Genomic DNA, 13,758 nt, shown 5'->3' on the forward strand with positions numbered 1-13,758 from the left:
ATGCTTCTAGCTCAGCAGTGTCCTGGTGGAAGCGCAAGGTGAATGTGAGGTTATTGACCTCATGAAGGGGTACCCTGAATTGGAGGCACCAGAGGCTGCGGAAGCCTGACCCTCCTGAGTCTTACTTACATACCCTGCCTCTCTGGCCTGGACTCCAGAGCCCAGCTCCAGACAGTGAGTCTGCCACCCTCCTCCACCAGTCTCTTCCCAGCCGCACCTCCTGGCCCCACCTGCTCCCTGAGGCGTTGGGCTGGGTTGAGCTGGGTCTTGCCCAGGATTACTCCTCTCAGAGTGCCTCCTGTCTCTGCTGATGGTTGCTGTTGGGCATGGCCACTCGTCCTGGCTTGTGGCAGAGGGCTCAGGCACAAAGTGGGCGGTTAGAGCCCTGGCATCTAGCTCTCTGGATCTGGCCCTTTCTCAATATCTCCAATACTGCCATCCAATTCAACTATGGTGTGTATAATTGTTATAACCCCTTACCCAGCCTTCCAGCTGTTACCCATGGGACTGATCTCCTGGGTTTCTGTTTAAGACTGAAAATTCTCATTCTTCCTAAATAAAACCTTAAGGTGGGCAGAGACAGACAGATGATGCAAGCTTTCCATACCCCCTGAGCTCTCCTGCTGCTGGACAGGGCCCTAGATGTCTCTCTCCAGTCCGAATGGCCTCTTTGCAGTTTCTCCAACTGCGGAGGTCCTTCTCCCCTGAGAGCTTTGGCATCCCCTAGCCACTACCCTGGAAGCCCTTCCCTTCCATCTCTGCATGGCTCTCTTTCTTTGGTACTTGGCAGGTCTCGGCAAGAAATCTTGACTTTATAGGAAAGGCTCCCCCTCCTCTGATTCCCAATGGACAATGTCCCAAAGTGGTCCTTTGCTTTATTTTCCTCACAGCCCACAAGCATTATCTGAAAATGCCCTTGCTGATATGATATGTTTATTGTCCAGCTCCCTCAGCAAGCATGTAAACTCCAAGAGGGCCTCTCCCCTCTCCAGAGAGGACCACAAAAAGATTGCAAAATAAATATCTGTTAAACGGAGGGCGAGAGGAATGATAAGGAAGGGTGTCTGGGATCTGTATAGAACCACTTCAGCTCAGTTGTGTCCAGATCCTCTTTTTAATCTTCCTCTCCCAGCCCATCAGTTTCAGTTCATTTTCTCCCACTGGGGGTGGGGGAGGGGGTGGGGAGGGGAAGGGGAGAAAGAATGACAGAAGATAGGTTGGAAAGGCTGGGCTGCCTGTATGGGGCATGAAGAGAAGGGAGACCAGACGGATCAATCTTAGAGCCCATCGAAGTGGGCAGTGGGGTTTGGATAGGCGTGGACTGTCGGTTGATTGTAGATTTTCGGAGCTGGGAAGTCCAACCTCCTCTCCAGGAGCCAAGGGAGATGCCCGTGCCCACAGAAGCCCAGGTGGCAAGCGGGGCAGGGGCCAGGCTCTAGGGGGGGGGGGGGGGAGGAACCCCCGGAGGGCTCACTTGCAGACGCTGACCCACTCGGTGATGCGGCACTCCTCGCAGACCACGAAGCAGCACCAGTGGAAGCGGCAGTGGCAGCGCTCGCTGCGCGTCTGGCGCAGGATGTTGTGGCCGCGGCCGCAGCACAGGCTGCCGCAGCCGTCCGGGCCCGCGCTGCTCTTGTTGCACAGGCGGCCCACGGTGCCCGCCGAGTCCAGGCGCGGCTCGCGCTCGCAGAAGTCGGGCGACTTCTCAAAGTAGACCAGGTCAGCGGGGCTGGCCCGACGTCGCGGCCCCGGAACGCCCGGGGGCGCAGAGGGAGCCCCCCCGGGGCCCGGTTCCAGCTGGCCGCCGTTGCGGTTGTGCGGCCGGATGAGCGTGGCGCGGTGGAAGCGGCTGCGCAACAGCGCCCCCACGGCGCGGAACTCGGGCGTCACCTGCCAGCACGTCTTCAGCTGGCAGCTGCCCGACGTGCCGTGGCACTTGCACTTTCGCCGCATGTTCTCCATCACCGCCTGCGGAAGGAGGCACCGTAAGGCCGGGCGCTGGCGGCCATCCCCGGGGCCTTCCTCCCGCCTCCGAGACTGGACTGCGAGCTTTCACGGGCGCAATCACTGATCCCAGGCCCCCTCCAACTCCCAGGCTTAGCCACCCAAACCCCTCCAGCTGCTCTCCCACCTACCTACCTCCCACCAGGCTAGGCCTGGGGGAATTCCCTCCTTCCGGCTCTTTTCCTAGCTGGCTCCCTTTTCCCACAGCTGCAGGGGGGGGGGCGGTCCTTGGGGCTGGGGGGCTGTAGATTCCTGAGCTCCGGGGGATCCCGGAACTTTAGGGAAATTCCCTCTCCCTCCATCCTAGCAGCAGGTTATCTGCCCTCATTACATCCCAGCCCCAAAGACTCTGGCCTCACTCTGGGCTGTGAGCAGAGAAGGGGGGGGGGGGTGTCTCTCAGTGAGTCTGAGAAAGCCCTACAATTGACCACCACCACCATTACTATGCTGAACCCAGCCCTGCAGCTCTTGATGGGGTTCCTCTTCCCATGAAACTGGCCGGAGTGTTTATTCTGCCCTCTATTGGGTGGCTCCAGGGGCCAAAGCTCTACCTAAATACAGGAGGAAAACCAGAGAGCCAGGCTTTCAGAAAGTAGAGACAGGTTCCTAGACCACCAGGGGAGATAGTTATGGAGAACACAACCTACCTGCCTCCCACCCAGTGCTCAACCTGCTCTCCAGCCTCCTCCCAAGAACTCCTTAGTGTTATCCTTGCCAGACATCCCACAGGAAGTTGGCTACATCCTCCTCTCTCCACCACTTCACTTTTCAAATACTTCTCAGGGATAACAAGGATCTGGGACCCCAAAATTGGGCAGGAGGAACACGGGAGAGGGAGAACCACGAAAGGGAGCCTGCCCCTCTAGGTCATGGAGGGCCTTGCCACTTGCATGTGTAGCCAGTGGTGCCAGCATCACGTGGGAAACAGCCCAATGCCTCCCCAGGCCAACAGCTCCAGAACATCTGCTTCCCACAGACAGCAGCCATTAATTAACCAGTTTAACGAGGATGAGGAGGAGGCACTGTTGGTAGGACTGGGATGGTATTGAAGCTTGGGAAAGGGGCCACAGGCACGGGAAGGGTTGGGCAGGGCTGGGTAGGACCTGAGGGTAGGTGTGCCTCAGTTTACCCAGCCTTGAACTCAAGATGGCAATTGCTGAATCAGCTAGGAGTCTATGTGGGAGGAAGAAGGAGTAGGCTAGGAGGCCAAAGGAAAGGAGAGTAGGAGAAACCAGGAATGAGGCTTCCTGAGCAGGCTAGGCAGGGTCAAGATGGGGATGGAATAGCCAGTAGAGAGGGTGATGAGCTACCAAGAGGACCACTAAGGTGTTGCTGCATAGCCTGGACCTCCATGTATGTGCACAGAGTCAGCTCCGTTCCTTAGGCTCAGAGTCTCCCTGCACAGCAAAGTTGTCAATTTCTCACTAGTTACATCACCTTAGGCAAGCTTCTGGGTCAATCTGTGCCCTGTTTTCTCTATCTGAGCATGTGGCTGGCTAGTAGCAATGTTCATATCCTAGGTAGTTGAAAGAATTAAATAGGTTGATAGATAAAGAGCTCAGGATAGTGCCTGACAGTAAACACTCAATACATGTCATCTATATGCAGAGACTCTTTCCTTTCTTCTCCTTTTTACTTATGTGTTTAATTTCTTTTTGCATGTTTGACATCTAAGATAATATGAACATCAGAGGGCTGAGGGGACAGGAGAAAGACAACTGGAACACAGGCCCGCAGGGGTCTCTGGGGATCTCACTTGGCCCTCTCAATCTGCAGGAATCACTCATGCTAGGTTTATACAGAAAACTTGAAATCCAAGACCACAGCCACAGGGGACCAAGGACTAACGGAGCTGGGGGACCTGACTCAACACCGAGGTCAACCTTCTGGCTCTATAAGGGAGGACAAGGCATGGCAGCCCAGGCCTAGACCTTTGAATTAGCTCCTGCCAATTGAGTCCTTTGTCTGATGAAAACCAGAGGGAATCAAGAGCAGGCTGCTCAATGGGCCTGTGCTGATCCGCGGCAGGGACTGTCTGAGCCCTGTTGCCTAGTGCACAGAAGGTCCTCAAGGCATGCTCACAGACCAAACTAAGAGAGAGCAATGAGAAGATGGCTGAATCAAGAGAAGGCAGAATCAATCGTCCCCAGGAAAGAGAAAGAACTGGGAGGAGGGGGGCAGACCCTAGGCAGAAGGATGGGGAGAGGGCACTGGGCTCTCACCTGCCTCCCAACTCGGTTGTTGTGGAGCCTCATGCGGGCGTGGATGTCTCTGTGAGGCTCCCGGGAGTCCAGAAAGTCCTTAGAGAAGCGCTCCCCAAAGCCAACATCGGGGCTGCAGCCGCCCCACTCCCAAGAGTCCTGCAGGCCTGGGCTGGCAGGAGGCAGGGCAGCGTGTTCTGGGACCCCATGGCTCAGGCCTTTACCGCGCTGCAGCGCGTCCAGCTGCAGGCGGTGCAGCTTGCGCCGGAAGGCCTCTTCATCCCCACGTCTCGAAGCATCGCAGCCGCAGGCGCGAAGCTTGCCCAGGGCGCAGGCGTTGGACACCGCGTGCACCACTCCAGCTGCGGCGATGGCGTAGGCGAAAGCGCTCTCTCGGAAACCTGCAGTGAGTGACCCAGAAAACACGGACATTGGAGAGGCCACAATAACCCATGCTTTTTTCTGCCTACCCTGGGCAACCTTGTTACATCAAGGGGAAACCGAGGCCCAGCAAGGGCGGAGGGTCTAGGGCAAATTCCAAAAAAGGGCAGAAATCTAACCCCAAACCCGGCATTCTGCACACAGGATGGAGTGAGGATGTTTCCACATAGCTTCTTTTTACAACAGCCCCTCCCCCCTTAGCAAACCCAGAATTTGTGCAAAAAAATATCTAGTAAACACATTCTTTTTCGGATCATGGATTTAATCTATTGCCTTTATGGTGATATCTGCAATTTTAAAATAGCCTAGAGAAACAAGGCAAGGTTTAATGTAAAGAATAAATTACCTGTGATGGAATTCTAAGCTCCAGGAGATGCCAGTGGGCTAAAGGAGAGTAAAGGCATATAGATAGTCTGCCACTGCAGAGCTCTACCCCAAGGCTGCCTTCTGGTATGAGTCTACCTTAGTACACCAGCATAAGGACTACCTCCACTCCTACTCCACACGATATGCCTGAGAGTCCCCCTGCCTGTTCAGCTGAAAATGTTTGTGGGTGATATAGGTGAGCCCAGTGTCCTAAATGAAGCCTGGCATATAATAATGTTAGATATAGGAGGGGAAGTCACCCTCCACTATATGAGTCACTCCTTGTAACAAGGGATTCCTCCTCTTTTTCTCTCTTCCTCTCCCCTCCCCTTTCTCTTTCTCTCTTCCTCTCTTTCTTTTTGGTGCCAGTCCTGGGGCTTGAACTCAGGGTCTAGGCTCTGCCTCTAAGCTTATTTTTTGCTCAAGACTAGAGTTCTACGGGGGGGGGGGTAGTTTATTGGAGATAAGTCTCAGGGACTTCCCTGTCCAGGCTGGCTTTGAACTGTGATCCTCAGATGTCAGCCGGTCCCTGGCACTCTTTTTCTTTCTCCTCCTCTACCTTCTCCTCCTCCTCCTTTTCATAGTGAGGATTGAAATCTAGGGTTGAACATTCTAGGAAATACCACTTGAGCTATGCCCCCAGCCCAAGCCCTTTTGTTTTGTATTTTGTTGTTGAACTAGAATCTCTCTTTTTTTTTTTTTTTTTCTGGATTGGCCTTAAACCTCTACCTCTAGAATAGCCAGTATAACAGGTGTGAGTCTCCATGCCTGGGTTAGCTGAATATTTCTGGATTATTATGTGTCAAAGAAAGGAATAGCTAGGAATCGTTTGTGGTACAAGTCTCCAACCAACTCTGGACCCCAGACAGGGCAGGCAGTGGGAGAAGCTAAGACTAAGAACAGCCCACACAGAGGGAAGAGATTCCAGCTGTTCCATGGGCCCTGTACTAGAAGCCCAAAACCTGGAAAAGGGCTGATAACCTTGGGGGAGGCCAGATTTGGAGGAAACAAAAACTCTGAGTCCTTCCACCTCAGCATAAAAGACTAGGAGAACATGCTCTCAGAGGTCTCACAGACCTTAGAGAACTAATCAGGGCTGGCCAGAAATCCCAGCCCATTCCTTCTTAATCCTTACCCTCTGTATCACAGAGTTCAGTCCTCCTCTTTCTGCAACAATAATAATGATGATGATAATGATGATGATGATGATGTAGATACTACAAGATGTTTAATATTTAAGAATTGCACTCCGAAGCCAGATTACCTAGGTTCAAGCCTGGTACTTCTACTTAGTAGTCAATAATAGCCATATAATCATGGCCAAGTGTCTTAATCACCCTCAGTTTCTTCACCTGTAAAACAGTTTTATGTGCCTCATTGTTGTTCTAAGAATTAAAGCTAGGCACTGGTGGCTCACACCTGTAATCCTAGCTATTCAGGGGGCTGGGATGGTTTAAAGCCAACCAGGGAAGGAAAATCTGCAAGACTCTTATTGCTAACTAACCACCAAAAAGCTGGAAGTGGATCTGTGCTCAGGTGGTAGGTCACCAACCTTGAGCACAAAACCTCAGGGATAACACTGGGGTCCTGAGTTCAAGCCCCAGGACTAACACACACACACACACACACACACACACACACACACACACGAGAATTAAATGAGTTAAGGTCAATTAAATAAGTTAACGTGCTTAGAATAGCGCCTTACTCATAGAAAGTGTTAAGTAAACATTAGCTATTATTGAGAAATTCTTTTTGCTATCTAAATCCTGCTACATTTTGAGGTCATTGTTGCACCTTGATCCTTTTATCAAAGTGCAGAAGCTCAAGATCCATTTCTAAAATAAATCATTCAGATTACTGGAAGACTAGGAAGCAGGCTTTCTCTCTAGCTTCTCATACTAGTTCATGGTCTCTTGGTACTTCTATCCATAAGAAGCCCAGTGAGGACCCATTTTGAGGGGAGAGGACTGTTCTGGAGCCTCCAAAAGGGATGCTGGGAATTAGCAGGAGCTTCTTCTTCAGAGGAGCAGACACTGCTATGGGTTGGCAGGATCTAAGGAGAAAGAGGATAGATCCCAAGTCCCTGGGAAGTGCACCCTGCATTTTATCTTTGGAACTCAGAGTACTTCTCTTATTGCTAGGGGAATCACCAGCCTGCTTTAGTACACATGGCAATACTCAAACCTCAGAAATCACCCCTACACACATACACCATAGCCACTACCAAACACACAAGCATGTACTATGCAAAATAGGGAAGCCCACGGTCATGGGGCTATCGTAGCTGGACCCACATCCAGCTCTCCCACTTCTTAGAGCCAGCAACTTTCTGTTGAATCCAAGGGAATCCTTTTGCTAAGAAATAAGCCCAGGTAGTTCAGTTTCGATAGAACCTGTCTACTCTTGGCAGCAGGAGCTGCAAGGAGCTGGTCAAGGGGCGGCGTGTACAGAGCCAACTACAATCTTCTGGGCTCTGTCAAGTTCAAGGGCAGGCCTGGAGGGACATGGAGAAATGTAAACTTACAGCCTGCACAGAACATCCTACTCCACGTAGCTCTCCCACACTACCCCCATGGCCTCTGACAGCTGTCACAGCCACGTGTGGAGGTGACCAGGCCAGGCCTGTTTGGCTACCCTCTGCTCCAAGCATCAGACAGCAGAGAAGTCCCAGCCCACTGGGTCTGTCCCCAGCTCCTGTTCAGGGCCCCAGTTTCGATCCTGCCCCTGACTGTCTGGGGCAGACAGGCACTGTGCCATCTGGCCAGCTGGAGGGGGAGAGGGGTGGGGCCATGGCCAGCTGGGCTGCCCGGAGCAGAAGGGGGGGTGTCTTGTTAAGACGCACAATTAGCCGCCCTCCCTTTGATCTGGGACAGGGACTGCCAGCATCTAAGTGGAGTCAGCTGCTGCTACAGGCTGCGTGTAGCCAACAGCCAGGAAGGGGCTAGGGAAGGAGGCTTAGAGGGATAGAGAGTATAGAAGAAAGAAGATTCAAGGGCCAGCAGGGGAACTAGGAGGGGTTAGAGGTTAGAGAAGCTAAAGCCCCACCCCTTCTAATCAAAAAGGGAGGAAAGAGAAGTCTGGTCTCCATTCCTTCCAAGCAAATAACTCATGCACTGGTGTGCCTAGTCAGAAAGAGGGAGGGAAGAGAGGGCAAGGGGGACAAGGGGGAAGGAGAGGGAGGGAGAGAGAGAATGGATTCTGTGCATGTGGGAACACTTAGGCGTGACACTGGCTGGGGCTACATGGTTGCACAAACATGAGTAGGTGTGTGGGGGAGCGTGCATATCGGGTTTATATCTTGGAGTGCAATCTGACTGCACTGGCTCACCTCTAGGTACATGGTGGGTGTTTGAGCTGGCCTTGCAAGTAGGGAAGCAGCACAGTGTGGCAGGGGGTTGGGTACAATCTCTCTAAAGTCAGGTGAGTCCTGGCTCCACTATACACTTGCAAACTATATAGTGAATGGCAAGTTGCGTATCTTCTCTTAACTTCATTTGTAAAATAAACATAGTAACAAGACCTAGCCTATGTGGTCTGTTTAAGGGCCCCCAAATCATAAAGTGGTCGAGAACAATGCTCAATACACAGCAAATGCTTGATACATTTGCTAACTAATTTATTGAGACGAAAGAATCATAGGACTCTAAGTGATCCTGTGAAATGATTGCTTGTGTCTTGGTTTGATCATCTGAGTGCCACCACACACTCCAAGCCCCATAAGTAAAAAGGTCAGTTGGAAAAGAGGCAAATCTTAGAGAGCAAAGGCTACATTCCCCTGGGCTGGAAGCCTGGCTTCCTGTGGGACTTCAGATCCAGTCTTTTCACCTGTTCCAAGTAGGTCTTGGCCAAAGAGGTGGCAATACCTAAGCTGTGGGGACTCCCAAGACCTGCTTTGCATATCCACTACAAATGGCTCCTCCAGCCTCTCCCTGATCTCACTTTTCAGCCCAGATCAGTGCTTGACTCTTCCCCCAGCAGCTCCTGCCACCATTCTCCTTCTTGTCCTCACTTGCTGAAATAGAGAGATGGAAAGGTTTTAAGTTCCTCACTGACAGATACTTGGTACTCAGCCTCATGCCCAGTCCCCAATGTACTGGGCAAAAAAGATGGGCATACCAGTGGCACTTAGGCCTCACTGTCTTTGGGCTTGGGGCCCTACTATCACTTTTTTTTTTCTCTGATCTTCTCTATCTCTCTGAAGACTCGGTGCCTGTCCTACTCTCCTTCTGGCCTCAGCACCTGTCTTTGGCCAGGTAAAGTCCCATTACATTCCCAAGGTAATCCACCCCGAGAAACCGCTCAATCACCTTTAGCCCTCTCTCATTTTATCAGCCCATTTCCTCCAGCTCAGCCCACCTCTGGAAAAGGTATCAGGACAATCAGGTGACCACAGCAGCCTTCAAGAAAACCCAAAGATCCCCCTCCTCTTAGCTGTTTTGGAAAGCTAAACATGGCAGAATTCACTCTTTAGGCAGCCTAGGTCAGATGAATAGTCAACTTCGGGGTATCCTTGGGGGAAGGCAAGGTCAGCTGACTCCACAATGATCAATCCACACCTAATTTGAGAAGGAGGGAGACCCAGGGGTAGCCTTATAGGGTTCATATTTAGGTAGTCCTAGAAGAGAGGAACAAAAGGGGCCAGGAAATGACCTTGAAGGACAAATTCAGATAGGGTGGGAGGCAGGCATAGTGGTAGTTAGGTGGAGAAGGGGGAGTGGCAGTTTTCTTTCCAGAAGCCCTGTCGCCTCCTCTGACAAGGAAGGGAGAGGTAGAAATGAGGTGTTGCAACGGAGGGAGGGAGGGGGGCAGAAGCCATGGAGATGGGGCGGTGTTCCGGGGCCCAGGGAAGGAGCCCAGGAGCTTCTGTCCCGCCCCCTCCAGGAGCTGGGCGCCGCCCCGCCCCGGCTAGCCCTGGCAAGTCTCCCTCCCCCATCCCCCCCCAACCTCTCCTCCCCTCCACGTCCCCCCAGCTCACCTCCCGCTTATTAAACTGCAGGTGAACCCAGGAGCGTCTGGCGTTGCGCCAAAACCGCGCGGTTCCACCGCTCCAAACTCGCCCCCAAGCTTCAAAGACCCCAGGTCCTTCTCCAGGCCGCTCGGGCCAGACCAGGAGCCCACCAGGACGCCTGGGCTCGCTCGATCTAGAGGGATCGGGATGACCAGAGGGGACACCAAGGCCAGGGAGAGAGCGGAAGAGCTTGCCCTGCCTCATCCGAAGCGGCAGGGGTGAGAACCCCAGCGCCCGCCCGCGTCCCTAGTGAGCCGGAACGGAAGCCAGGGCTGCGGAGTCCCTGTGCCCCCCACCCCCCCCCCAGGATCACAGGGAATGGCGGCTTCGGGGAGCGGGAGAGATCTCGAATCCCGACGAGGGTTAGGGTCGCCGGCGGTCGGCGGCGGGGGTGAGCGCCAGCCTGGCCCGGCCCCCGCCTGTGCCTGTTAGACGCCGGCCGAGGCCTGCCACTTGGTGTCAGCGAGCGAGCGCGCGCGCGGGCGGCGGGACCGAGAAGGGCTCGGGGCTGGAGCGGGACCCGCCTGAGGGCGGGGGGGGGGGGGTGGAGTGCGGTCCCCGGGCCGCCGCGTCGTCGGGACGGTGGAAAGGCCGCGCGGGGCGCGAGCGGTGAGACCGCGGGGCGAGAGGGGGCTGGGGACGCCCTCTTGGAGAGCTGCGCGGCTGGGGCAGGCGCTCGTCTGCCGCGGCCCGCGGGGATTAGTTCGCGGCTGCATGCCGCCACACGCGTCGGGCTGGGCTCGGCCGGGTAGAAACAGCACCCCGGGCGCGCGGGGGAGGGAGGAGGGAGCGCGCGGAGGCGGGGCGGCGGCCCCAGGCCGGGCTGTGGAAGGCTGGGGTGGCCTCTACCTTGGGGGCCCAAGAGGTGTAAGTAAGCAAGGGTCCTGCAGAGAAGGGAAAGGCTCTGGCTGGATTCTTTCTGAAATTGGCGCGCATAGAAACCTCCCTCCCCCCGCCCCCCCCCCCCACTCCAGAAGCCTCAGGCCCTGAGGCGACTTAATATTTGGGCATTCCTCTAGATCTCTTCTGCTATCAACTAGGATTGGACACAAGCCCCTAGAATGGTGTGCTACCTGTCCCCACCCTGCCCCATCCAAGCAGCTAAGGCACCCCCCCCCAAAACCCCAAGACCTGCTTCAAGGCCTATGATAGATTGGGAAGTAGGCATAAGTCAAAGTGGGTTACAAATCTTCCTGCCATCGCCAAACCAGACCCCTTTAGGGATTGTCTGGGTAGGCTCTGGGTCACCCAGAAGTCAAGGAAAGAGGACAAAGTGAGGGGGGGGGGGCTGCCGGCTGTGCTCATTGAAGCTGTGAGGAGAGCAAGGTTTGACAGGACTGTTGGGCCTGCTGGGTTGTGCCACCATGCAAAGGCTGGCACGCCTCTGCTCTGATTCAGAAGCTCGGTGGTGGGCCTTGGTGGCAGAGCTTCTGCGGAAGTACAGTCCCTACCCATCTCTGCTGGATGGTAGGTGCCTTCTCACAGGCTGTGCATCCTAAGTAAAGCACTGATCGAGGTAGGTAACAGATGGGTATATTTCCTGGGCTTGAGGGTAGGCAGTTTCATTGACAGGGCAGGATAATTCTGGAGTCCAGCGCTCAGGTAGAGAACCTGCTACCAATCCTCAGCCCTTGCCACTTCGGTCCCATTTGTCTGCCCTTCCCCACCCCACCTCCTCCCATGGCTCTCCTGAGACTAGAAAGAAGCAAGAAAGCAGCAAGGCTGGCATAGGTGAGGGTTTGAGGGGCTGCCAGCTCGGTAGTCAGTTAGGGATGGCTGGCAAACAGGTTCTAGGGTGGAGGTGCTGGGTGGGCAGGGTAAAGCAGGGGTGAGGGCAGCTACCTCTGCTGAAGATGGGACTCTCGTAGGGAATCTTGTTTCGAGTCTCCAGGCTAGAACAGTTCCAGCGCTGGTCCCGGAACTGGTGTTGGCATTCATGGATGGCGATCTGGATGCCCTGGATGGCTGAGGCCGCCACGTCAGGGTGACGCACACACACTTCCATCTGCCGCCGGCTCAGGCCGGGCAATGTCAGGCACACCGTGTTGGCGTTGAGCACAGGCTCTGGGGGGAGGCGGAGGCCCAGGATGTCGTTGGGTGCTGACCTGCAGGTATGTAGGGTGGGGTGGGTAAGCATTGGGGGAGCGAAACCATGAGGGATTCATTTAATAACACACAGGGCCTCCCAGGTCAAATCACTCTACCCCAACTCCCAGTTCAGGAGGTTGGGATCATCCCTGCATGCACTTTTCTTTAGCCTCCTCCCCCTCCTCCTCCTTCCTGGGGGCACCACCCACCCTCCTCTAGGCCTGCCACCCAGAGCCCACCCCACCAGCATGTTGCCTGCCGTCTGTCACTTTGACTCAAGTACACTTCTGCACACATTGTGGTGAACAGACCTGGGAACACATGTGCACATGTCATCAGACACACACGCATGCATACACACACAAAGACACACAGACATGTTTGTTTTCTATTTTGACCCATGAGCACTTACAGTCACAAATGTATACATGCCAACATACTAATACAGCTAGTCCTAAGAGCTGGACACACACAGGTGCACACGTGTACACACACACACACACACACACACCCTTTATGGCTACAGTCCCTCATTGACCCCACCTGGGATTGGATACCACCTCCTAGCCCCAGAGCCCCTGTTGGAGTAGATCTACCAGGTGGAACTGGTAGTTTTGAGTTTATACCTGGAGTTGGGGGTGGGGGGAGTGCTCAGCCAGAATGGCAGGAACTCCCTCCCTCCACGTTCACCTCCTCTGCTAGTTGCCATCACTCCCCTGGGCACTGCCCTGTCTCCCTGGACTCTGCCCATATCCTGTCACCAGTCCAACCCCCTCCTCTGAGGGAACTGGCTCTTGCCCTGGAGACCAGCATTTTGCTGTGATCCTGTCCCTCCCTCATCGCAGGGTCCCAGCGCCAGCAGGCGCGCCAGGGGCCCCAGCCCCCGGGGGTCCCAGCTCGCCAGGAGGGCGGAGCATGAGGTGAAGGCTCACCTGGGCACGGCAGCAGCCAGCAGCAGTAGGAAGAACAGGAGCGCCCAGAGCTCAGGCCGCGGCTGGGGCCCGGGTCGGAGCCGCAGCCAGGGGCGGGGGTGGGCGCTGCCCATGGCGCGCGGGCCGTGCCCGGCTGGGAATGGGGGGCTCACAGCCCGGTGGGACTGGCGAGCCAGGGACGACGGCGCATGATCGGCAGGGGTCGGGGCGGCTGCGACACACAGCTCCGACTCGGGTCACGGCTCCTGGAGCAGACGGCGCCCGCCTCCCCGCACCATGGGGCAGCGCCCCCGGGCACCGCCCTCGGGGGGGTGTGGGTGGGGAGCGGGCGAGCCGGGCACCTCCTGGCACAGGGGTCCAGGGAATTTCCCGAGGCCCCCTTGCGACAACTCCTGGTTGTCTCTCGCGGCTGGGGGCGGGAGGGGGGGGGACTCCGGAGGCGCAGCAGGCTGGGGGACTCAAGGCTGGGGTGCCGAGGAGCCCCCCCCAGCGCAGCGCGGAGAGCTTGCGAGTCCCACGGTGTGCGAGAAGCGCGGAGGGGGTGCTGGAGGGGGGGAGCGGCGCTGGCGGCGCCCAGCCCCACCGCCTGGAGAATGAGTGACTGTCCCGACTCCCAAGCTGGGGCGCTCTGCCGCCTCCCCCCCCCCCACCCGCCATGGAGTGTCTTAGGGCTCTACCCCACGTGACGTCATGGGGTGGAGGCGTGCGCGCGTCG

At 55.6% G+C, this 13,758-nt stretch overlaps 1 protein-coding gene across 1 annotated transcript; it reads right to left on the minus strand.

Moving 5' to 3' along the window:
• Positions 1 to 1,280: 1,280 nt before the first annotated feature.
• Positions 1,281 to 13,309, minus strand: Wnt10a (Wnt family member 10A). The gene is made up of 4 exons (XM_048344167.1): positions 13,044 to 13,309; positions 11,866 to 12,128; positions 4,227 to 4,606; positions 1,281 to 1,968 (listed from the first exon to the last, which is right to left on the minus strand). The coding sequence occupies exons 1-4, from the start codon at positions 13,154 to 13,156 to the stop codon at positions 1,471 to 1,473; spliced, it is 1,254 nt and encodes a 417-aa protein (XP_048200124.1). The 5' UTR covers positions 13,157 to 13,309; the 3' UTR covers positions 1,281 to 1,470.
• Between the last annotated feature and the right edge of the window lie 449 nt (positions 13,310 to 13,758).

This window comes from Perognathus longimembris, chromosome 4 (assembly GCF_023159225.1).
Source record: "Perognathus longimembris pacificus isolate PPM17 chromosome 4, ASM2315922v1, whole genome shotgun sequence".
Lineage (NCBI taxonomy): Eukaryota > Metazoa > Chordata > Mammalia > Rodentia > Heteromyidae > Perognathus > Perognathus longimembris.

What these genes read in the sequence shown, in the direction of transcription:
- Wnt10a (XM_048344167.1), bottom strand. Translation starts at nt 13,156, where the DNA reads ATGGGCAGCGCCCACCCCCGCCCCTGGCTGCGGCTCCGACCCGGGCCC. An exon ending in CTGGCTGCTGCCGTGCCCAG is followed by an intron (nt 12,129 to 13,043) that starts GTGAGCCTTCAC and finishes ACATACCTGCAG; the next exon opens with GTCAGCACCCAACGACATCC. An exon ending in ACAACCGAGTTGGGAGGCAG is followed by an intron (nt 1,969 to 4,226) that starts GTGAGAGCCCAG and finishes CTCCTTCCGCAG; the next exon opens with GCGGTGATGGAGAACATGCG.